This window comes from Hemitrygon akajei, chromosome 16 (assembly GCF_048418815.1).
Source record: "Hemitrygon akajei chromosome 16, sHemAka1.3, whole genome shotgun sequence".
Taxonomy (NCBI): Eukaryota; Metazoa; Chordata; class Chondrichthyes; order Myliobatiformes; family Dasyatidae; genus Hemitrygon; species Hemitrygon akajei.
The window spans coordinates 73588349-73611986 of record NC_133139.1 but is presented as its reverse complement, the minus strand read 5'-3'; the positions used below and the strand labels follow the sequence as shown (position 1 = coordinate 73611986).

The 23638-nt window shown below is 38.5% G+C and overlaps 1 protein-coding gene across 5 annotated transcripts in view; it reads right to left on the bottom strand.

Moving 5' to 3' along the window:
• The window catches only part of pbx4 (pre-B-cell leukemia transcription factor 4), a 407509-nt gene that overhangs the window by 45748 nt on the left and 338123 nt on the right, over positions 1–23638 (bottom strand). For 4 of the 5 annotated variants that reach the window (XM_073069171.1, XM_073069173.1, XM_073069169.1 and 1 more), the window contains exons 5-6: positions 17077–17323; positions 1702–1861 (exon numbers count right to left, since the gene is read on the bottom strand). In XM_073069171.1, coding sequence (XP_072925272.1) covers positions 1702–1861; positions 17077–17323 — 407 coding nt within the window. The remainder of the gene's footprint in view (positions 1–1701; positions 1862–17076; positions 17324–23638) is intronic. The other variant, XM_073069170.1, reaches the window with a different exon arrangement.

The following is a 23638-nucleotide window of genomic DNA, read 5'->3' as shown; positions in this document are numbered from 1 at the left end:
AGGTCAAAGTCAGATGGATAATTAAGCGGTTCCAAGGGCAGCATCACCATTCTCAAACAAAAGCACAATACTGCTCTCAGGACCAAGCAATGAATTCAACAATTTCAGATACTGCATCAAAACCAGTCAGTTCTCATTGAGGATGTAAGTCCATAAAGTTAACTCTGTTTTTCTAAATTGCTGCCACACCAACTGAGTATTTCCAGAATTCACTTATATTTCAGGCTTCTACCAATTCCAGTGTTTGCACCTCATCGGGACAACATTCTTCTTTCTCTCCCTTCTGTAGTTATTCATCACCTTCTACTTACTTCTCTTTTGGGACAGATCAGCTGTGAATAACAAACTTGCACTACTCTTCTACAAATAGCACCACCACCACCACTATCTTCATCCTCAAAACATTCCTCTCAGCAATCTAAGCCTATTTTTAATTCCAACTTTTCTAAGTTCTGGTAAGTGGTCATCAACAGGAAACACTAAATCTGTCTTCTCAGGTACTGCCTGGACTCCTGAGTATATGCAGCATCTATTTTTGTTCTATGGTTGAAGATTATACTCTTTTATTTTTGATTCCTTCAAACATGTTTCCAACATCAAATATGTTGTCCACTTCTTTCTTTTCTCAGCATTCCTAACAAAGTGTTCCTTCAAGGACTTTAACTTATCTTCCATCATCACCAATACAGACTTCTCTTACTATATATAGCACTGTTCTGTGTAATCACAGCAATGCAATAGCTGCCCTTCAAAAAATTATTCTGTTCTCTCCCCTATTCCTTCAGCCAGGCTGACCACTGCCTATCCCTTTATCCTCTTTGAGGCTTACAGTATCATTCATTTGTCAATAAACTCTTCTGCCTTCAATGCTTCCTTTTCGTTCTCATCTCTCCTTTTTCTTCCTTTGTATCTTAAACCATATTTATCCATATCATTTCCCAAATGAAAGGAAATATTGAAATACTAACTGCTCTTTCATCCATAACTTCTTCCCCTTGTACAATTTTCCAACATTTACTGTTCAAATCCATTCAACACTACCAATCCTCCACACCCTTCCACTAATCTTCAATCATGGAAGTTGAGAGTGGGAAAGACTTCCAGAAGGTTTCTAAACAGGAATTTCAAGAGATAAATCATAATGTTAGATACTTCATCTCTTTAAAAGGGTAGGTAAACTCGAACTTCTCTGAGTACATATTATTTAACTTAAAAAGATTTGCTGACTGGATCTTTATACTCACCATGCTCAGAACCACTTTACTGCATGTGCTCACTAAGCAGACAGTTATAAGCCAGAAATAAAACTAATGACATTTCATGAGCAACTGCCTTCAAAGGTCATGATTACTTCATTGCTGTTATATATTTAGGAACTGTGGGATTAAGCAAATATAATTTATTCTCTACAGTCAAAACATCATCACAGTCTCATTCTGAGATTGTTCTTGATACCTTGATGTAATCTTACATAGATTTTTGTCCATCGAATAATATCCCAAAAGAAACAAACATGTGAAATACACAATTGTGAAAGCTTAATCCCAATTACAATTGTCATTCAACAACAAATTGCATCATTAAAAAGTGACATGCACTCTACACAATGCTCTTAGAAGTGCTGGTGTTTTTTTTTCTCTTGTGAAGAGGACTGGAATTCCTTAACTGTTCTGTATAGACAAGGTTATCAGAGAGGCCTACCTGAATTGGGTGTGGAGGGTGAATTTGCCTGACTCCCTTGCTGGGCTACCACAGTTGTGGCATCTGCTGCCGTTTTGGCTGCATAAAGATTGGCCTCCTCCTGGAATTTTCCAATATTCTTCTTATACCTGATTCGTTTATTACCAAACCAATTCGACACCTGTTGTTTGCAAGACAAGAAGAATTAGTGACATGTTATAATTAATCATGTCATAGAAAATAGGAAGAAATTAAATACAGAACAAATTAACTGGCAGCATGGGATTTTGCACAATATTTATTCAAAAACATAATTCTGATATGAAACTAAATGGATACAAATAGAAAATCACTTAACAATATTTTTGAAATGTCTATTTTTGCTCTTTTTGAAGGTGTGGATCTGCTTGGGAATAGCTCCATGAGTACTGGCAGTCCTCCAGTATTTAAGCAAACTAATAGTCTTCACAGAAAACTAAGAATATGAGATACCTATTTCTTTGCAATGTCATTACAACCAAATCCCATTCTGTTGTTATTTAACATTATTTCTCAGCAAGGATCAGTGAGTGGTGAAATGGAAGAAAAATAATTTACCTCTATTTCCTAGGGTTCTGAAATTGATTGATATCTCATTACCCAAATAAAATAAATGAATTCAGCAAACTGGGAATCAAAGGTGTCTCCTGTTCAATTACATGGCATTAAGATAGTCTTCTCATTTAAAAGTGATTATTTTGTTCAGTTCAATAGTTTGAGAAGTTCCGTTGTGCTTGTAATTTACACTGCTACTTGCCCAGATAGTGCATTGAACACAGATAGTTCCAATGGTTCCGTGCAGACAGGACAACTGGATATGTATTAGTGATCTTATTTAAGTGAATGGTTACTCAAATTTAAGTTCAAGTTTATTGTCATTCAACTGTATACATGTACTGCCAAATGAAGCAACGTTCCTCCATAGCAAGGTGCAAAACCCAGTACACAACACAGAGAGCAATATTATCAAAATAAAAAATAATCAGCTGCATTTACGACACAAGTTAAAAAGTAAACAGTTAACGTCACTGGCGCTTCATACGTGATGAGACCTGGGTGGTGCCATGGAGTTCAGTAGTCTTGCAGCCTGAGGGAAGGAGCCATTTCCCATCGTAACAGTCCTTGTCCTGATATTACGGTACCTCCGGCCTGATGGAAGGGGATCAAAGAGAATGTTGGACAGAAGGGAGGGAGTCACTGACAATGTTAAGCTCCCTGCATACACAGCGCTCCTGATAAATGTCTCAAATGAGTGGAAGAGCGACCCGGATGATTCTCTCAGCAGTCTTTGCAATCTTTTGTAGGGACTTGTGGTCAGATAACTTGCAATTCCTATACCAGAGGGTGATGCAGCTGGTCAGGACACTCCCAATGGTGCTCCTGTAAAAATTGGTTTGAATGGGTGGGGAGAGCCTCACTCACACCTCAGTCTCCTCAGGAAGTGGAGATGCTGTTGTGCTTTCTTGACTAAAGAGGTAGTTTTGAGGGACCAAGATAAGATAGTCTGTTATGTGCTTTCCCAGACCTTGAGGCTCCCAACACTCTCCACAGAGAAGCCATTTATGTGCAGTGAGAAGTGGTCAAAAGGACTTTCCTTAAGTCCATAATCATCTCTTAAAGTCTTGTCCACATTGAGACTTAAGTTGTTATGGTCACACCATTCCACCAGTTGCTCTATCTCCTCTCTGTACACTGTCTCATTGTCATTGCTAGCGAGGCCAGCCACTGTTGTGTCATCAGCGAACATGATGGTTCAGTTTGCACTGGATTTATCAGTACAGTCGTGTGTCAGTAGTGTGAACGGCAGTGAGCTGAGCACGTAGCCCTGGGGGACACTGGTACTCACTGATGGAGCTAAAGATGTTATTGCCAACACTGACTGACTGTGATTGTTCTGTAAAGTCCGATGTCCAGTTACAGAGAGAGATATTGGAACAAAACATTGACAGTTTCCCAACACCTTAGAGGGATATTAGTATTAAATACCGACCTGAAGTTGATAAACACTACCCTGGCATATGAGGCACCATTTTCCAAGTAGGATGGACAGAGTGCAGATGCAATGGCACCATCAGTGGACCGATTTGAGTGATAAGCGAACTGGAAAGGATCCAATGTAGCAAGAGAATGGGAACTTTCTACCACAATGGGATACTCCATACTCACCTTCACTCAGTTTGCTTATATTATTTAGGTTCTAAAATCATATTTCAAAGTAATAGCAGAATCTTTATTTTTAATCCTGGACAGCTTATCTCAGAAAGTTAAGTGAAAAGGAGCATCTCACTAAAAGACACCTTACTCAGATATATCTAGTCTCATATTTTCTGGTTTTGGTAGAAAATGATGGGGTCTTTACAGTGTTAGTGTGCTAGAGACACCTGTAGCTTAAAATTGGATTGCACCTTTCACAAAGGTTGCAATGAACAACCTCACATCGTTGCCTTTTCCCCACTCTCTTCATAACATTTAACACTTGCAGAAAATTGGCCAAAATCATTATATGTTCCTCCTGAAAGAAATGCTAATTCATGACCTGTATAATTCACAACATAAATACAGTTCTGCTATTAAAAAAGGAAAATCACCCTCATTTGAGCACAACCCCAATTGCAGATACAGAGCAGAACTTACGCTGTGGCTGCTTGGAGGAGAGCTGGGCTGCAGAGGGAGATAGTTCCCAAGTTTTCTGAACAGCACATGAAAGCACTCATTAGATGCATGTGTAAAGGTTAAATCCAATCAACTAATGGAGCTGTCTGGAGAATTCTTTTTCAGAAACTGTTTCTTTTTCCACAGATGCTGCCTGACCCGTTTAGTTTCCCCAGTATTTACCTTTTTTTAAATCCTAAATGCATATGCCTAGTGTTACAGGCAAATTCCACCATCTTCCACTAACAACTCATTATACAGACAAAAATGTTCTAGAAACTGCGTACATTCAACCATTGGACTCATCCTACTACAGGAATTGCACCTTTGTTTCTACAGAAAACTTGCATTTCTTCCGTTCCCAGCTCTGAAATAGGATGCAAAATTGAAACATTGCCTGTTTCTCTTTCCAAAGATGCACTGGAGCATTTCCAGCATTTTCCATTCTTATTTGAGGAAAACTCTGACTGTGGCTGGACAATGAGGATTTTTTTCAGCTGAAAAGTACAGTCTCACTGTAGCACAGGTAACCATGGTGAAATAATTCAACTCATATCATAATTGCCATATCATTCTGACAGTGACTGAGTATGGCCTCCAACAAGAAGCTGATTCTACTTGGTGTGTTATTTCATACTCACAACAGCGACCTCTGAAGGAAAGACTATAAGGTATGCACAAGTCAAATGGTCACACAAAAGAACTGCTTAATACAGCCCATTCTTTAGAAGTTGTCCATTATGCATGACTTTAGTAATGACAGGCACAGGTGAGGTTGAGTAGGTCAGAAATGATTACTCAACCACAAAGTAGGCCTTCACATCAATGAATGAGTGCAGTCTTCCCTGGCTTGAAATGTTAGCCCTTCAATGTATTCTTAGCCATTGCATTGTGAGGTCAATTACTGTCAGCTGTTTAAGGAATTAAACGAGGATTAATTCATGAATGCAAGATGAGCAATGTAGGTAGTCCTGCAAAGCACAAAGTTAGAAAATACATGCACCATGAAGATTATAATTATGCTGGAAGTTCAGCAAAAATATCATTGAATGAATCACTTACTGTATATCCCAACAACATTTCTTGTCCTGAATTTAGAAGAATGAAAGGTGAGTGGTTTAAAATTTACACAACTCTTGCAGGACTTGACAGGGTATATGCAGAGTTGTTGTTTCACCTGCCTGGGGTGTCAGGAACAAAATATCATAGCTACAGGGATAGGCCACTGAGGACAGAAATAATAAGGAATCTTTTGGCCCAGAATGCTCTAACTAGTGGGGTTGTGGAGGCTCAGTCACAAAATACACTCAACACAGAGATTTGCAGATTTTTATTGACTAAGTGAAACAAGGGATATGTGGATAATGCAGCAAAGTGGTGTTAAGCTAAAGACTGGTAGTGATCTTACTGAATGGTAGACAGATACAAACAGGTGAATGGTCTACTCCTGCTCATTTATTATATACTGTGTTCTTACTGGCAAATAAATTCAAGGAGACCCCTAAATTTTTCATTACTCCCTGAAAAGTAAAAAATGAAAACAGTAGGCTTTCTCAAAACCAATGGTTCTACAGTGGATCTGTTGGCCAGTATGCCCATTGGGGGCAATTCCCAAATTCCAAAGAAGAAGAGTGGTGTGACCCTACTTTCAACAGATTTCTGCATTGTCCAGTTTGATTCTGGTTTAAGCAAAGAGTGAAACCAGTTAATAAAGAAAGATTTCATTATCAGATAGACATTTGAATGTTTTATGCATGTTTGTGTATATACTCAGAGTTGAGTTATCCATGTTATAGTTCAGGAGCCTAATAGTTAAAAGGTAATAGCCATTCCTGAACCTGGTGATGTAGGACCAAAGGCTTCTTTACCTCCTACTCAATGACAGCAGCAAGAAGAGAGAATGACCTGGATGGTGGAGATCAGAATCAGAACCAGGTTTAATATTGCCAGCGTATGTCTTGAAATTTGTTATGTGGCAGCAATACATTGTACAAAACAGAATCATAAACTGTGAATTACAGTAGTATATATACATATATAAAATAAGTAAAGAAAGAAATAGTAGGTTATGTTTATGGATTCAATGTCCATTCAGAAATCTGATAGCAGAGGGGAAGAAGCTGTTCCTGAATCGCTGTCTGTGTGCCTTCGGGCTTCTATACCTCCTTCCTGATGATAAAAATAAGAAGAGGGCATGTCCTGTATGATAGGGGTCCTCAATAATGGACACTGCCTTTCTGAGGTACCGCTCCTTGAAGACATCTTGAATACTATGGAGACTAGTAATAGTACCCATGATGGAGCTAGTTTTACAACTTTCTGCAACTTCTTTCGATCTTGTGCAGTAGCCCTCCCATACAAGACAGTGATGCAGCCTGTCAGAATGCTCTCCATGGTACATCTGCAGAAGTTTTTGAGTGTTTTAAGTGACAAACCAAATCTCCTCAAAATCCTCATGAATTATAGCTGCTGCCTTGCCTTCTTTATAGCTGCATTGATACGTTGGGACCAGGTTAGATCCTCAGAGATTTTGACACCGAGAAACTTGAGATTGTTCACTCTCTCCACTTCTGATTCCTCCATGAGAATTGGTTTATGTTCTCTCATCTTACTCTTCCGGAAGTCCACAATCAGCTCTTTGGTCTTACTGATGCTGAGTACAAAGTTGTTGCTGCAACACCACTCAACTAGCTTGATGATGTTGTTAGCTATACAATGCTCATTTGGAGAACATGAGCCACATTGCCATTTGGACAGCAATTCAAGGGTAACAATGGTTTTATTTCTACAGCACCTAACAAATGGTCATGCATGATACAAATGCTATGCTACATATCCTCCCCACCTCCTGGTCTGCCATAAATATCCATCAGCTCTGTGGCAATATTCCAAATCCAATTACCCATCACCTTCCTGTCACTGTTGCTGGTCTTCTTCCATCTACCAATCTCCCCTCACATTTTCCCACTGCTAGCCCACCACACACATAGAAACACAGGAACATGAAAGCTAGGAGCAGGAATGGGCTGATCAGCTCTTCTAGCCTTTTATATCATTCAATATGATCATGACTGAATACCAACATTCAGTCCCTGTTCCAAGAACAATATCTAATTCCTTGGGTCTATTTAATGTTTTGGCTTCAATTGCTTTCCGTAACAGAGTGCGCCAGATTTCACTACTCCCAGGGAGAAGAAATTTCTCCTAATCCTAGTGTTTAGTGATATACCCCTTGCCCCTGGTCCTGGACTCTCCCACCTCCCCATCAGGAATGTTCTTCCTGGATCTAATCTCCATAAAGCACATAGTAACAGCTTTGGGCCTTATTCATATCTGAGATTTGGTGGTGTCTTTCATTCATTGTGTTATTTGAGCTCAAATTATGTGCAAGAATTTATAAGTATAAGTCCTCCACTACTGTTTTGTTCTTACTTATCAGCATAGGCATGAAAATGTGAAAAGTGTCCCCATACATAAATCACAATTTGGACCTCAATATCAGTTAAGGAAGCCAGAACAATAAACTGGTCTCTCAGTCACTGATACAGTATATGGGGGGAGGGGTGGAATTAATACCTGAATCTGTCTGCCTCGCTGGGGTTTGAAGTATTAGGCAAGTTTTGAGCTATCTAATTGCTTAATTATTCAGTAAGTTCATTTGTTCTATATCTGCTAGCCTCTGTTGAAGGAACAGTGAACTGATAAACTGGGCAGTATGATGAACTGTTGTTCAGTATGTTCATACAGTCCTCATCCTAGTGTCAAGGAAGCGGAATTGGCAAGCTGCACACATATCATCAGGCCATGTAAGACCCAGCTAGCAACTATACCCAGTATCCAACAAATGAAACTCGAGCAGCCACTGATACCATATTTAAGGGAGGACTCACCAAAAAACAGTTAGATTTGTCTGTCACTGTGATGTTTGGATTGTGTGGAATATATAATTACTCTAGAGCATTTTTTGCTTTTCATGTATCCTATTGCCTGCTTCCATGACATAATTTTCCTGCAATGGAATCATCACCTCAATGTTTGATCCTCTTATCAGGTTGCAGGACTGCTGCTGGACAGAATTAAGAATTCCTTGGGTATCCTCAGAATTGAGAACAACTGAGCAGCACAGAATTAATCAGAGGCACCAAAAGCATTTGTAAACACTGATCAAAGGTGTTGAAGCAGGAGTTCAGAAATCTGAACAGCATTTGGATTGCCTACAGCTGTCTCCACCAAGTGTCTCCATATGAGCCTGACAACCCACTGTTTCTCAACATATTTAAAATCTTGCATCCAGGGGAGAGAAATCCAAAGCTACAGTCCCCATACAGGACTAAGAAGAGAAAAACAGAAGAAAGCCATCACAACAATTCTTGGACAGAAGTAAAGAATGTCAATTGCTCTCCACCTTCTTACCCTGAAAACTAGTTAAAATTTCTCTCAAATAAAGTCTGTTTTGATCTTTCATCATTACATAACTATCCTCATCAATGAACATTTGGTCAGCAATCATACTAATGTACTGGTATTGCAAGATCAACAATATTTTCTAGGTGCAACCATCAAATATGATAAACGGGATTTAATGACAAGGATACTTTTTCATTTATTTTCAATCAGATTGCCTTTCTTGTAAGATTTTGTAAACTTACTGGAAATAGAAATGTTTCACTGGAAGGGCCCATCAGTGGGTGCAGCTGACAGCCTTGAGTGCTCCGTTCTGAATGTTGGCATCTTAGTAAGCAAGGATCAAGGGGATGATGAAGGAGCAAGTGTACTACCATCTCAGAAGCAGGTATCACTTAAGGCTGGTGTTCATCACTTCCACTGATTAATGGGAGAGTAATTTGCAGAAGAAGAATGACTCTTGCAAAGTGCTGAACGTTTTCTGTTCATTAATCAGCATAAGATGAACCAAGTCTAATGCAGGCTGACTGAGCTTGTCCCAAAGCTACAATGACTGCAGTCATCTACTTGGTTGAATGACTTTAATGAAATTTTCTGACTTACTAAGGTAGACCGGCAGGTGCGGTGATCACACGTTGGAAAGAAACTTCTCTACTTCCTCAACAATGATCCTGAAACTACTTAGCAAGTTTCTGAGTTTTGGTATGTATACTTCAAAAAATTGTTTATTTCATGGCTTGACCCAAGTCATAGATTCAGCAGAGCTGGGAGAGGACCTCATTCTTCAGGATTGTCCTCACCAACAGATCATGCTGTTACATATTATATGTTTTTCTATCTCATGTACAGTAGACCCTTCTGGTATGCTTTCTAACTCCAAAGAATGTTAATAGGGTACTGGAGAGCCTGACTGTGCATCTTCAGAATTTGCTCCTCTGAAGAATCTTCTGCAGGAAGCTATTCGTCCTAACCAGGACCTAAACGAAAGAGAAAAATGTCAAGAATGATGACAACTCTGAAATTTGCAGGTGTCAATCTTCAAAGTGCAATTTGAATTTAGTTGAATATATCCTGAAATCAATGAGCAGTTGCAATTACATTGCAGACAAACTGCTCATCTGAGCTGTCAGCCATGCCTTCTGCGATGTTCAAGGCCTTACCTTTGTCAGTAATCTCTGGAGTTTCTCGTTCCACTTAAGTGCCAGTTACAATAAATAGGTTCTCCTCCCTGGTCGTGGTCTCTTCTTTGACATTATGTGCTGCAGAAACAACTGTGTCAGCTGCTAAGTGTCTGCTGAGTAGGTAACAAAAGGTGCACACGTTCATGGATAAGAACTGGAGAAGATGGAATGAGGATTGAGAGGGTGATGGTGAAAAGAGCAACGATACAGAACTTGAAGAATCCTGGGAGGATGTGTTAGTTGTGTACTGCAGGGATGCGGGAGAATAACATTTTGCCTATAGCTAGAAAAGGAATATATTAGGAAGGTGGAGTAAGAAAGAAAGGAATATTGGCTAATGACATTAAGAGAAATGAAGAGGTTTACTGACATTTGTTCCTCCTGTGAGTTTTCTGAATCTTTTCCTACACTGATACTAGATCCTGGGTGATGCTATTACAACTGACCCTTTTCAGCAACTTCCGCTATGGCATATATAGTAACTGGGGATCTCTCAAGAGCTGAGGAACATTAATTCCTTCTTTTCACTTGCCACCATAAATTTCAGGGAGGCATGAAACCTAGCTCAAGCCTGTGACACCATGAAGCTGTCATTCCATATGTGGAAAGTAATTTTGTATCAGGGACTAATTTTTTTTTGCTAAGTTTATTCCCATTCTATATAAGGGTAGACTTCCTGAAATTGTGCTTGGCAAAGTGATAGAGAGGTCCGTTTCCTAATCAACTCCTCATAATGCTCTGATGTGAAGGTCTTGATGAATTCCCACTCACCAGACTTGGAATATCTAGCAATAAAGTGCCTACCTGCCACAGAACTTCATTTAAGCTACCCTGACAACAGGCTACATCCCAGCCCAGGTGGACCTGAAGCCTGAACTAAGTGAACTACACTCTGTGATCCACAGCCTAGAAATTGTGTACAAGGGCCCATTCATCATATCTGGTGACTTCAACCAGGCCATCTTCAAGAGAGTGCTACTAAAATTCTATCAGCATGTCTCCTGTACCATCAGGGCCCAAATGCTCTCAACCATTGCTACTCAATCAATAACGATGCCTACCGATACATCCGTTTCCCTGACTTCAGTAAATCAAGCCACCAGCTTGTGCTCCATCTCCCTGCATACAAACAGAAACTAAAGTGGAGGGTCCAGTACAGAATATTATTCAGTGCTATTCTGAGGAAATAGATGAGCTTTTATAAGACAGTTTTGAGTCAGTACACTCATATTTAAGGTCTCAGCAGACAATCTGAATGAGTATGTCACCAAAATTAAAGACTTCAGCAGCAAGTGTGTAGAGGCATGCATACCAGAGATCAATCTGACTGTTCCTCAGATGAAAGAACCAAGAGATCAACACCCTTCTGAAATCCAGATCTGCGGCATTCAAGTCGGGTGACCTTATCAGGGATGCCAAGAGGCAATACCAATCCATAATATTGTCCCAGACTAGCTATCAATTATGGCATGGCAAAGCTTGCACTTTATCATGAGCTATGAAACAAAATCAGATAGCATCACTGACAAGAATGCATCTTTCTAAAATGAGTTCAATGTGTTCTATGCACATTTTGAACAGCTTCTGATGCACAGTATCCACAGTCACTATTGCAGATGTCAGTTTTCCTGAGACTGAAGGCCTGGATGAAATCCCTGATCACATCCTCAAATTCTGCATGGAGTATCTGCAAGAGGTTGTTTACCTCTTCCTACTTCAGAGATTTCCACAGTTTTAAGACCATTACTAACCCACTGCCAAAGAAAAATAAGGTAAGATGCTTTAAAGACTACTGTGCAGTGGCTCTGACATCAAACAACTCACCTGCCACTGAAACTGGCCCAAGGCTGGTGACATTTCCATGGCCCTACACTTATCTCAGGAACATCTGGATAACAACAACACCTACATCAGACTCCTGTTTATTGACTGTAGCTTCAACTTCAACACCATAATTCCAAACAAAATCATTCCCAAAACCTTAAACCTAGGACTCAGCACATTCCCGCTGCAACTAGATCATTCACTTCCTGACCAAAAGACAACAATCAACAAGGATAGGCAGCAACATCTCCCCATGATTATCATCCACGATTATTCTCAGCAGTGGTTCCTGCAACACTGCATCTTCAGCCTCTCACTTTACTGACAGCTGTGTAGCCAGATCCTGCTCTAAATCCAACCACAAGTTTGCAGATGACACCCCCATAGTGGGACAGATCTTAAATAACAAGATAGGAAGGAGAATCAGAGCCTAGTCACATGGTGTCAAGACAACCACCTTTCCTTCAATGTCAGTAAAACAAAAGAGCTGGTAATTGATTTCAGGAAGTGGGGCAGAGTATGGTGCTGAGGTGCAGTTGATTGAGAACTTCAAATTCTTTGCCATAAATATCATCAATAACTTGTCCTGGTTCAACCATGTAAATACTACGGCCAAAAAAGCTCACCAGAAGCTCTACTTCCTCAGAAAGCTCAGTAAATTCAGCATATCCCTGTTAACTCTCACCAATTTTCAAGGTGCACCATGGAAAGCATATTATCTGGATGCGTCACATCTTGATATGGCAACTGTTGTACGGCAACTCTATCCTGCTGTTATAAGACTCTTGAATGAGCCTCTTGTACAATAAAGATGAACACAGTCTATCTCAGTCTTTACATCTTGTTGTCTATTTGCAAAACACTTTCTCTGTAACAGTAATGCTATATTCTGCATTCCCTTTTCCCTTTGTACTACCTTGGTGTATTATGTTTTGAAATGCTCTGTATGGTTAGCGTGCAAAACAATTTTTTTCATTGATTGTTGGTACATGCGACAATAATTAACCAATTAAAATGTGCAGGGTGCTCATTTCCCAACACAATTATCTGAACTGCTCATCAATCATATTAAAACAATGCCCTGGTTTTAACATAATCTCGGTCTTGCACATTTTTCCCCCTGAATTTACATAAGGAAAGAAGATTGTAGAAGATAAAAGTTTGAAGATTTAGACCAATATACTTGATTCTATTCCTGATTTTTAGATACAACATTTCTTCTTTGCTAATTAACGACTGTTTGAAAATAAGAGATTCTGCAGATGCTGGAAAGCTAGAGTACTACACACAAAGAGCTGGAGAAACTACGGCAGCATCTATGGAGGAGAACAAAGAATCAACTTTTCAGGATTGTTTGATTTCCATTTCTTGCTCAATCAATTAATTAATTTGTGCCATGCTAGCAACTAACTCATGCCTACAATGGATACATAGGAAATGATCATCTTCTTTACATTTTAATAGCTTTAATTTAGAATTTGACATTTCCATGTTCAGAACTAGCTATTCTTAATTATGAAGCATTTTGCAGCTTACAATTCTAAAGTTTGTGGTAGAATCAAAGAATAAGAGGTGAACATTTACTGTAGAGCCAAATTGGTTCTTGAATATCATGTATATATTAAGACCATAAATTAGATAATTTGAATGGAAATCCTGTTTCATATCTGTTCATATCTATCAATTAAATTCTATGTTTTAAAATGTTATCCCCTTTTTTATTCTACACTGTAATGTAAAAGAAGTCAGTAATAAAATAAAAAGTGAACAATATGACTCACCAGTAATAATCATCAAAAGACTGCTAGGGACAGTAAATGTTTCCACAGGTCTCATAATGATGTAAATTTCTTAACTATCTTTTTGATAATCAACTTTTAACACGTTTTTGCTATTTCTTCCTTTTTAAAACATTGATTTTATCTTTCATGATTTAATCATTAAAAATACTTGACACTATATTATGGATTACACCCAGCTGTTTTCCTGCTGGAAGTATAGAAGGCATACAGGGGATTATTGGTTGAACTGGCCAGTATTTTTACCTTCAGTATCTTGCTACTCAAAGCAAATCATCACTAACAATTGGCAGCCAAAATAACAGAAGGCCAATGTAATTTTAAAATGTGACTCATCTTGAAAGATATCTAAGAAATTCATAATACAGTACAGTGGATTCTGGTTAATTGAGACACATCAGGACCAGTACATTTTGGCCCAATTAAGTGTCTGTCCTACTTAGCCAAAGTTTCATGGAAATGGTTAAATAGATACAAAAAGAGACAAACTACTGTTTAACTGAGCAACACACTATATATTTAAATGCAGCACAGAACAAATTTGAACATTACCAATACAATACAGTACTATAAAACTGTGTATTAGTTCACAATAGTTATCAATGGAGGAATTCATCCAGTGTACGCTGCCGTGTTCTTTTGATTGACGGTAATGAACAAAATCAGCACAGACACCTAGTGAAGATAACGGACTGCCCTCATACAATGCATTCGACGATTCCATCTTCCAAACCTTCATTTTCATTGTAAGTTTCAAGATTGCCAATACCTTCAAATTCTTTGTAGTCCCTAACTTGAAGTAGTGAAATTGTTTCATTTTCACTGTTCAGGCCTAAATACTTAAACTACAATGAGCAAACAGTCCTGAAGTGTCTTACAGCTTATTTGCTTATTTCTCGCCAACTATCAGTGACAAAAATCACTTTTTTTTAAAAACACAAGTAAATGCAACTGTTGAAATTTAAAAACTGTTTGCTCTAAGTGTGGTATAGTGTCTAACGGCCATGCAGGTGCACACCACTGACACTAGCTAGAAACTGTTCAGCAACAGTTTCTCATCCCAATGAAGCGGCATAGTGTCCCAAATAAACAAAGGGCATTCAGATATTTACTCAATTAGTTTTTGTTCTTTAAGAGTTGTTCCAAATAAGCAGCTGCCCTGATTAACTGATAGCCCAATTAACCGGAATCCACTGTATTGCAAATAACTGATAAAAAAGGAAGGTCATACTGCTTCATCTAATCTTCTTCCTTTTCTAGCAATTAAATATTTAAAGTTCTGGTAACTGGGATTCAAAATAAAGTTTGCTTATAAAAATGCAGAGTAATATCTAATAGAAAATATTTAACACTCCAAAGCACAGACCTGATATGGCATTTATGTTTTGCTTAGGATGTGCCGCATAAAAATTGTTGAAACATTCCTAAACCACACATGCAGTTTAAAGGAAAAGTCTCTGATTTTTCTTTAAAAGCAGAGCAGAAATTATATTCATTCTTGGCCAAATTTGATTAATTTCGGGAGACCTCTAAAAATTATGCACAATTGTTTTACCAACCACCACAGAAGCCGGTGTCTGTGAAAATTTCACAAAAAATACCTTAATGAGAACAGAAAAATAAAATCCTAAAATTTCTACTCCTTTGGCAGTAAATGTACAACTTTTGATGACATCTGTAAACTTTAAAGTTTTGTCAAGTTCTTGCATTTCACCAGTGATGGTACAGGATGAACCACGCATAGCATTTTTCTCACTCTCATAAATTTTTGGTACAGGTTGCAGGCATCTACTGAAACTCTTTCCCAATGTGTATTTGTAAATTCGAGCAGTGGATAATCTAGGGAATAACAAACCTTTCCAGAATTAGAAACCCCATGCTTCAACCACTATCTACCCAGAACAAGTTAACAACCGTATTACAGTGAACCAGGGACTCAGTTACCACAGAAACAAGAATTTCAGCTCAAATTTAAGGCATGCATTTTATTTAGTTTAGATGTGCCTGATAACATACAATATTGTGGCATCATAATATTACAAGATGGTGCTGCAAACTGGTATAATAATGTCACAATATTCTGCACTGATAGAGAACACCATGACTTAAATGATTAAATAAGGCAAAATAAAAACACAATTGTATTGGAGTGCTAGCACTTAGTTTTTAAATGGTAAATTTAATCCATCTACTACTTATATTTTTGAAACCACAGATTTTTCCTTTAAATTAGATATTTTGAACTGAAGCCAATTTAAATACCTATTAAATGTGAATGTTCTTGTAAAGAGAATATTTCTTACCAAAATGATTCAGTCTCCACATTCAGCAATGTCTGTTTAATAGAACAATTGGATCAAGGGAGGGGCATGCTCGCCAAAGAGCTGTTTCCATAAGGAGGCTTGTGTTATACCATCTTTAACAAAAATGCCTTATCAGGTTTATTTTATTGTTTTGACATTACCAGTACAATATATAAGTCCAAAAAGCTCAATGTTTTACCAATAACCCACCCAAATACAAAAAAAAGGTCATCTTGCAAAACAGAAGTGTATATTTTTGGCCAGACACATACCTGCCAGCATTTCAAATTTACAGAGAATTTCATGAGCAGGATGGGAGAAAAAAGACTAAAGATCTGAGTTTCAGTGAGATGCAGATATGTTGAGAGACACAAAATAAAATATTTATCCCAGTCATATAGGAATCAAATTACAGGTTCTCAATGATCTCGCTTAAAAGTGATGGTGTTTCTAACGTACTGAATTTGCTACCTAGGGAAACACGAGATGAGATGTAATTATTGCATATTTTGGTACCTCATAACACTACTCTTTAATATGCAGCTATTGCAGCTCTTGAAATATTGTAATAAAGACTTTACCCTGCAAATCCATGAAGTTTAGTGCTTGTACAGTAGAGCGGGCATGAAAATCACTAGATTGACGCTGGCACTGGAAGGTATGTAGCAATATATGGCACATAAAAACACCAGACCAATTTACATAAACATATTTTTACCTTCACGGAAAGCCTAAGTCCCTGTTATCTGAATCATGAATACTGTATATTTACATACACAATAGGAGCAACTGATTTGATTGTGACAATTTAATTGATGTAATATTAAAAAAAATAAGATTTGGTTAGAAGAGGTAGTTGCCAATCCCACTGGGGGAGTGGTACAGTTTATACACATGATTACACTTTGTTTAGATTTGAACTCAAAACAACAGCGAACTATAGTACTACACCAGCTTTGATTTGGGAAACAAATTAACTAATAAAAAAGAATCTTGTTTTTTGGAACCCTTTCGTCTCTCTATGTTGGGCTACAGCAAAATACACAATGTCAGTATAACTGCAGTGTGAAAGAGAGCAGCCAGCTACCATAAATTTAATGATGTACAATATCGCAGTATCTCATAATCCCTAGCAAATAGTTCAAACATGTATATATATATAAGCACACTTTACATATTAAATTTTTCTCCTACATTTGTTGTTTTGCTTGTTTCTCCAAGCTGGCTTGAGGGAAATGTGTAGTGATATCTGTGGATGTGGACTGCAGGCGAGTCCCAGGCTGAAGCTGGGAGAGTAGGCTGTACCTGTGACACTGTGATACCACATTTCTTTGCCAGTTCCTCTTTGGCTTCCTCACTAGGATAGGGATTACTCAGGTGAGAGTAGAAATACTCGTTCAGGACTTCTGTAGCCTGCTTGCTGAAGTTACGTCGTTTTCGCCTTTGAAGTGAAACAAACAAAGGTTTCAAAATTGTTGGTTTACTGTGGGTCTCAAGCATTTAATCTTTTTTTACTGTACTAAACCAATCATATCTTAATCTGTCATTTGCTTTCCTCAACTTGCAAATTATCAATGTTATGCTATCCATTTACACTGTTACAAATCACAGTATTTTATATTAGAGGTCCTGAAGCCTGCCATCACTGTGTCACTTCTTTGAAGTAGCTGTCTAATTCATTTCACTTGCCTATATATAATTCCCTTTTAAAGTTATTTTTTAATCTGCTTCATGTAATCCATTGATAAGATATATATTTTTGACAGGGTGGAAGATAATCCCAAGGGGTTCTTGGGAATTAAGAGAGAATAGATCTCTTAAAAACCATTAGGAAAATCTACATGTGGAGCCACAGAAGATGGCTGAGATACATAATTGTCTATTTTTCCCTGATGTTTACTAAGGAGAATATTATGGATGCCAAAGAGATAAGGGTAATAAGTAGCAAGACTTAAATCATATGCCTATTATGAGGAAGGCAGTATTTGCAACTTTTAAATGTAGTAAGCAGGGCCTGACCAAGTGTAACCCCAGACCTTACAAAAGGCTATGGAAGAAACGGTAAGGCCCTTGTGGAAATAGTTGTTTCCTGTTAACTACTAGTTATGTTCCAGAAGACTGGAACTAATGTGTCCCAATGTTCAAGAAGGGTATTAAGGGTAAACCAGGGAACTAGACATTGGTGAGCTTCACGTCAGTTGAAGGGAAGGTCCTTGATGGAATTCTGAAGATAAGATCTAGCATCACTTGATAGTCAAAGCCTGATCAGGAAGTCAGCACATATTGTGTGTGGGAGGTCATATCTGACTAATCTCTTGGAGTTTTTTTGTAGAGGCAACTAAGGGGATAGATGAAGGTAGGGCGGTAGTTATTGTCTTTATTGTATTTAGTAAGATCTCTGCTAAGCACCTACATGGCAGCTCGATCTGGAATGTTAGCTCGCATGGGATTTAGGGGAGTTAGTAAGGTAGATTCAGAACTGGCTTGATAGGATGCAGAGAGTGATAGTTAAAGGTTAATTCTCTGACTGGGGACGAAATGACTAGCGGTGTGCCCACAGTGCAATGTTCACAGTACATTGAAAGCAGTTGTGCAATGTCCTTTTCACTTGTGCATGTGAAGAGGGTATTTAGCATTGTGACCTTCAACAGTCAGGGCACTGAGTTTAAGAATACAGATATTATGCTGCAGTTTTATAAGCTGCTAGTGAGGCTGTACTTGGAGTATTGTATACAGTTTTGGTCATCCTGATATAGGAAAACATTGTCAAGTTCAAGAGAGTGCAGATTAGATGTATGAGGATGCTGCCTGTACTAGAGGATTTGAGATATAGCGAGATGATGGCCATCCTGGATCTTTATTCCCTGGAATGCAGGTGAAGAGTGACCTCACAAAAGTTTATAGTATTATGAGGAGTATGGATTAGGTGGATGGTTGTAGTCTTTTTCCTAGGGTTGGGAAGTCCAAAACTGGAGGGCACCGATACAGGATAAGAGGGGAAATATTTTAAAGAGAACGGAGAGGAGAGTTTCTTACACACAGTGTAGTGAGTAACCTGGAATGAGCTCGCAAAGTGGCTGAGGCCAGTTCAAATGCAACACTTAAGAGGTATAATGAGAGGAGAGACTTGGAGGGTTATGGGCCAAACACAGGCAACTGGGACTCATTGAGAGGATGCTATGGTCAACATGGACCAGTTGGGCCAAAGGGTGTGTTTCCATGCTGTATCACTATGACTCTAGTGCTGACAAGATAATAAAAACCTGTTGCACCGAAGTGTTACTTCTTATCTGACCTTTGCTTTTTTACCAATGACTTTTCTTCCCTAACCTCAAGTTTTTGTTCTTCTGTAGTTGTATTGTTGTTATTGGACACCACTGGAAAAGCAGGTGCTTTCTATCACTAAATACATAAGAAAAGATAAAGCCATTGCCTATTATCTCTGCCAAAAGTTCGACTCCCTGGCCACCATTCACAACCAAGGAAATTTTCAACTGCTGATCAAGTTACTACACACACCTTGGTGGTGTGCTGTACATGGACTAAGCTTTCACTCACTTATTTAATCCATCTCCAGCAAAAGCTACGGTACTGTGCAAAAGTCTTGGGCATATAGATATAGCTAGGGTGCCTAAGACCTTTACATAGTACTGTATTTGTCAATGTGGAGCAGAAAGAACGTTCATAAACCTGGCGGAAACAAAGGATGTTGGGAATGGCGAGGGTGGAGTGTTGCCGGAGGGGTGTGAGAAAGGAGGCAGAGAAGGACTGCTAGGGGTGGAAGCTAGGGCAAGGGCCAGTGCGGGTGCAGACATGTCCAGCCCTGAGACACTAGGCAAGGTCATTTGATTCCCCAAACAATTAGTTTATTGATCATTACACAATGTCTCTCTGGTGATTCTTGCTCCCTTCCTTCTCCTTGCCTCTTTTCCTAACTATGATTCCCCGCCCCCACCCCCAGCCCCTTCTACTCTCAGTCCACAACAGAGACCCATATCAGAATCAGTTTTATCAATACTCACATATATTATGTATTTTTTTTGTGGCAGCAGTGCAGTGCAATACATAAAATTACTATAGTACTGTGTAAATATCTTAAGCATCCTAGATCTATATATGTGCCTAAGTCTTTTGCACTACCGTATTTTCACTTCTGCGACAATGTCCTGATCTCTTACATTTCATGTCATCAAATCTCTCCTAACTATTCTGGGCATTTAAATAATTTCTAGGCTATCTGTCTGTTCTCTACTTTGACAAAATACTTATGCACATCTAAAATATATTTTAAATCAATTTCAATTTATCTGTGAGGTTTATATGGGTTCCCACTTCAAAGAGTTTACTGTCATTTTCACTCTCTTAATCATACGTGACTCCCATCTCTTAACATTACTACTTCACCCTGGCCATTCTTGACTTGAATTCTTAAGGTTAACTAAAATAAAGAGATTTAGAATGATGGAGAATAGATTCAGATGGAATTTGGTGAGGACCTTTTTCACTCAAGAGAGATGTGAGTCTCTGTAATACACTGCCTGAGAGAGTGATAGAAGCAGAGTTGTCGACAGCACTTAAGAAGTGTTCTCGACATACAAGAATACAAGCCAATTTCTGGAAGATTTATGGATTAATACAGATTGATGTCCACCGATCAGCATTGACCTGGTGAGTCTAATGACCTATTTCTGTTTATTATGAATTTGTTTATATTATAAGTCTCTCCACATAACAACGATCATTCATTCCAAGCAACATCTTAGTGAAGACATAAGAGATTGCAGATGCTGAAATTTGGAGCAACAGTCTGCTTGAGGAACTCAGCATGTCAAGCAATATCTTTGCAAATCTCCTCTGCACTCTCACCTTCTGTGTGGTAGCCAGAAATGCTTATAATTCTCTGTGCATGATCTAACCAATTTTATGTAGCATTGCAATATCTAGTACACACTTTATAAGATAAGTGTTTCATAATTGTGCAGAATTTACCACTTATGACATCACCAATATCATGTCCAATTGTAACAATACTTCTCTATTTCTGAACTCCAATCCTCTTGCAATAATATACCATTTGCGTCTGTGAGCACTTTGAGCAGTAGTCTAACATTTTGTGAGCTTCATGCACAATACCTAATCACTCATTTGTCACCTCCCTGCCTTTTGATTCTTCCTGTCAAAGCTCATGAACATAGTTTCTCACATTAAACTCACTGGATAAGCTTTTATCCACTCTTTCAACCCATTTGTACCCTGCTGCAGAGTACAAATATTGTCTTTGCAGCTTGCCCTTTCAACTGTTCTCAAGTCATTGGTTACCTTATACTCGGCTTCCTTCCTCGAAGTTATTATTACAGATAGGAAGTAGTCTTTCTCCCAGGGTAGAAATGCTATATAGTTATAGGTTTAAGGTAAGAGGAGAAACATTTAAAGGAGATTTGCACTAGGTTGGATTGATATAATGGTTAGCTCTAGCATTTTGGGCCAAATGGTCTATTCCTTAGCTATCCTACTCTACAGTATGTATAAACAATTGAGGAGCATGAAGTGATCCTTGTGGCACTCTACTAATTACATAATTCCAGCCTGAAGAAGAACCAGTCATTTTGATTCACTGGAACACTTAAAGAAGCAAGGCATAGTAAGATAGAGTCCTAATGCAAGCAAATGGGATTAGTGTGGATGGGCAAAAAGGTCAGCATGGAGATAGTGGGCTGAAAGCCCCATTTCTGTGCTGTGCAAATGTATGCTTCTGTAGAAATCCATCTTGATATGCCACTAATTCGGCCCCATTATGTTAAAGGGAACTTAGTATAGATGGGTACTTAATGGTTGGGATGGCTATGGTGAGCTAAACAACTTGTTTTCCTGTTGTGTGATTCTATTGCTGTTTATAAAGTCCAGTATCCCCTATGATTTTCTTAAGCATCTTCTCGCCCTACCACTTTCTATTATTACAAGATTACATACCCCTCCCCTCCTAAAACTGTGCCTTTGTGCGTCTCATCTCATTCTGATGACTGGAATGTAATATTTTGCACTCTTCTGTGTTTAACTTCATTTGACATACATCCACTTATTTCTACATCTGTCTATGTCACCCTTAAGTTTACTAGTATTCTCCCCTAGTTTGCAATAATTCCAAGTGTTCAGCCATCTCCACCGTTGGAAATCTGTCCTCTTATATGCAGACCATTAAGAAAAGTAGTAGTCCCAGTCCTGCTCACTGAGAAATTCCAAAGTACTAGTTCTTTCATATCACTTAGCCAATTTTCCATCCAAGCTGCTACTGTCCATTTTATTCCATTCAATCTTTCACAAAAAAATTACCATTTGCTCCAGATTTCCAGCATCTACAGGATCTCTGTGTCTCCTTAATGGCAAACCTACTATGAGGCACTTTGTTAATGCCATTTTAAAGTCCACATAGATGACATCAATTGTGATAGAAAAACATGATGTGGTACTGTTGTTTAGGATGTTGTAACACTGAAGACATAAGTTGGCCTTGAAAGGTTAAGGACAGAATTAGACAATTAGACTCTAATCATGATACACAGTGTTCTACAGACTACTAAATAGTGAATAAAAGTAAGGAAAATCTGCAGAGAAGTTACAGAGGTGATTGGAATAACAGTGGAAAGATAAAGAAGAGGTGCAGTTTCTGAAGTAGGGAAAGCTTGATTAATATGTTTTCAGCACAACAAATTAAGTCTAATTACTGGGTTTGGTTCTCAGCAATGAAGCAGGATGAGTGGACTATGTAACAATGGCGAACACCTGGGAACAGCAATGAGCAATGGATAATGGAGAAGAGAAAAAAACTCGATCTTAAGAAAACTTTGTAGATGGAGGACAACTAGTTTCAATAGGGAAGAAATGAACTAGCCATGATAAAGCCTTTGGGCCAAAGCTGTTCACAATAAACAACTCAGCTCAGTGAATATAGCATTGACAGGTCTGCTGGTGAATCAAAGTAAATGGCAATGTCAGTAGTGATGAGGATGCAAAGAAAGTTCAAAAGGTTATAGAAGAACAGAATGGACAAGAAGTAAGAAAAATGTCAGGTTATTTGCTGACAAGTACCACAGATTTTGAAATGGAGAGATTAGAAATGTTGACATCTAAAGTGGTGAGGTATATATATGCCACTGAAAATTATCATACTGATGTAACAGCCAATTAGGGAGGCATCTGGTACATTGTCCTTTATTGCAGGAGACAAAGTTTTCTTCAAATTTCTTCTTAAAGACACAGTGCTGGCCAGTGAGGGACCTTTTTGTCAATTGCTCAAAAATTTCCTTCCATATTTACTTGTATACTCAGAACCCAAGATAGAGTTTGCCTTGTAATGCCTTCAAATGTGATATTGCTTGTAAACTGCAGTAAAGTGGGGAATCTGTCAACTAGCAGAGTTACCAGAAGAACAGAGAACACAGATGTTGACCATTTGACAAAATTACAATTCACTGCCCAAATTTTATTGCTTTATTTTGCTGCCTTAGATAACAGTATTGACAGCTGACACGGCACATCTGTATGATGAATCATTCAACATTATTTAAAAACTGGCTGATAAAAACACATACAGTGTGGACATTTGGATGACATTCCGCATAACACTCATGTGTCTGTGGAATTATTGATGCATTATAACTGAGGTAGTGGTGAGAACATGGTGGGGAAAAGGGCTTGGTTGAAAGTTAAAATTAATAGCCGTAAAGAATCAATGGTATAGCTAAATTAATTGGATTAC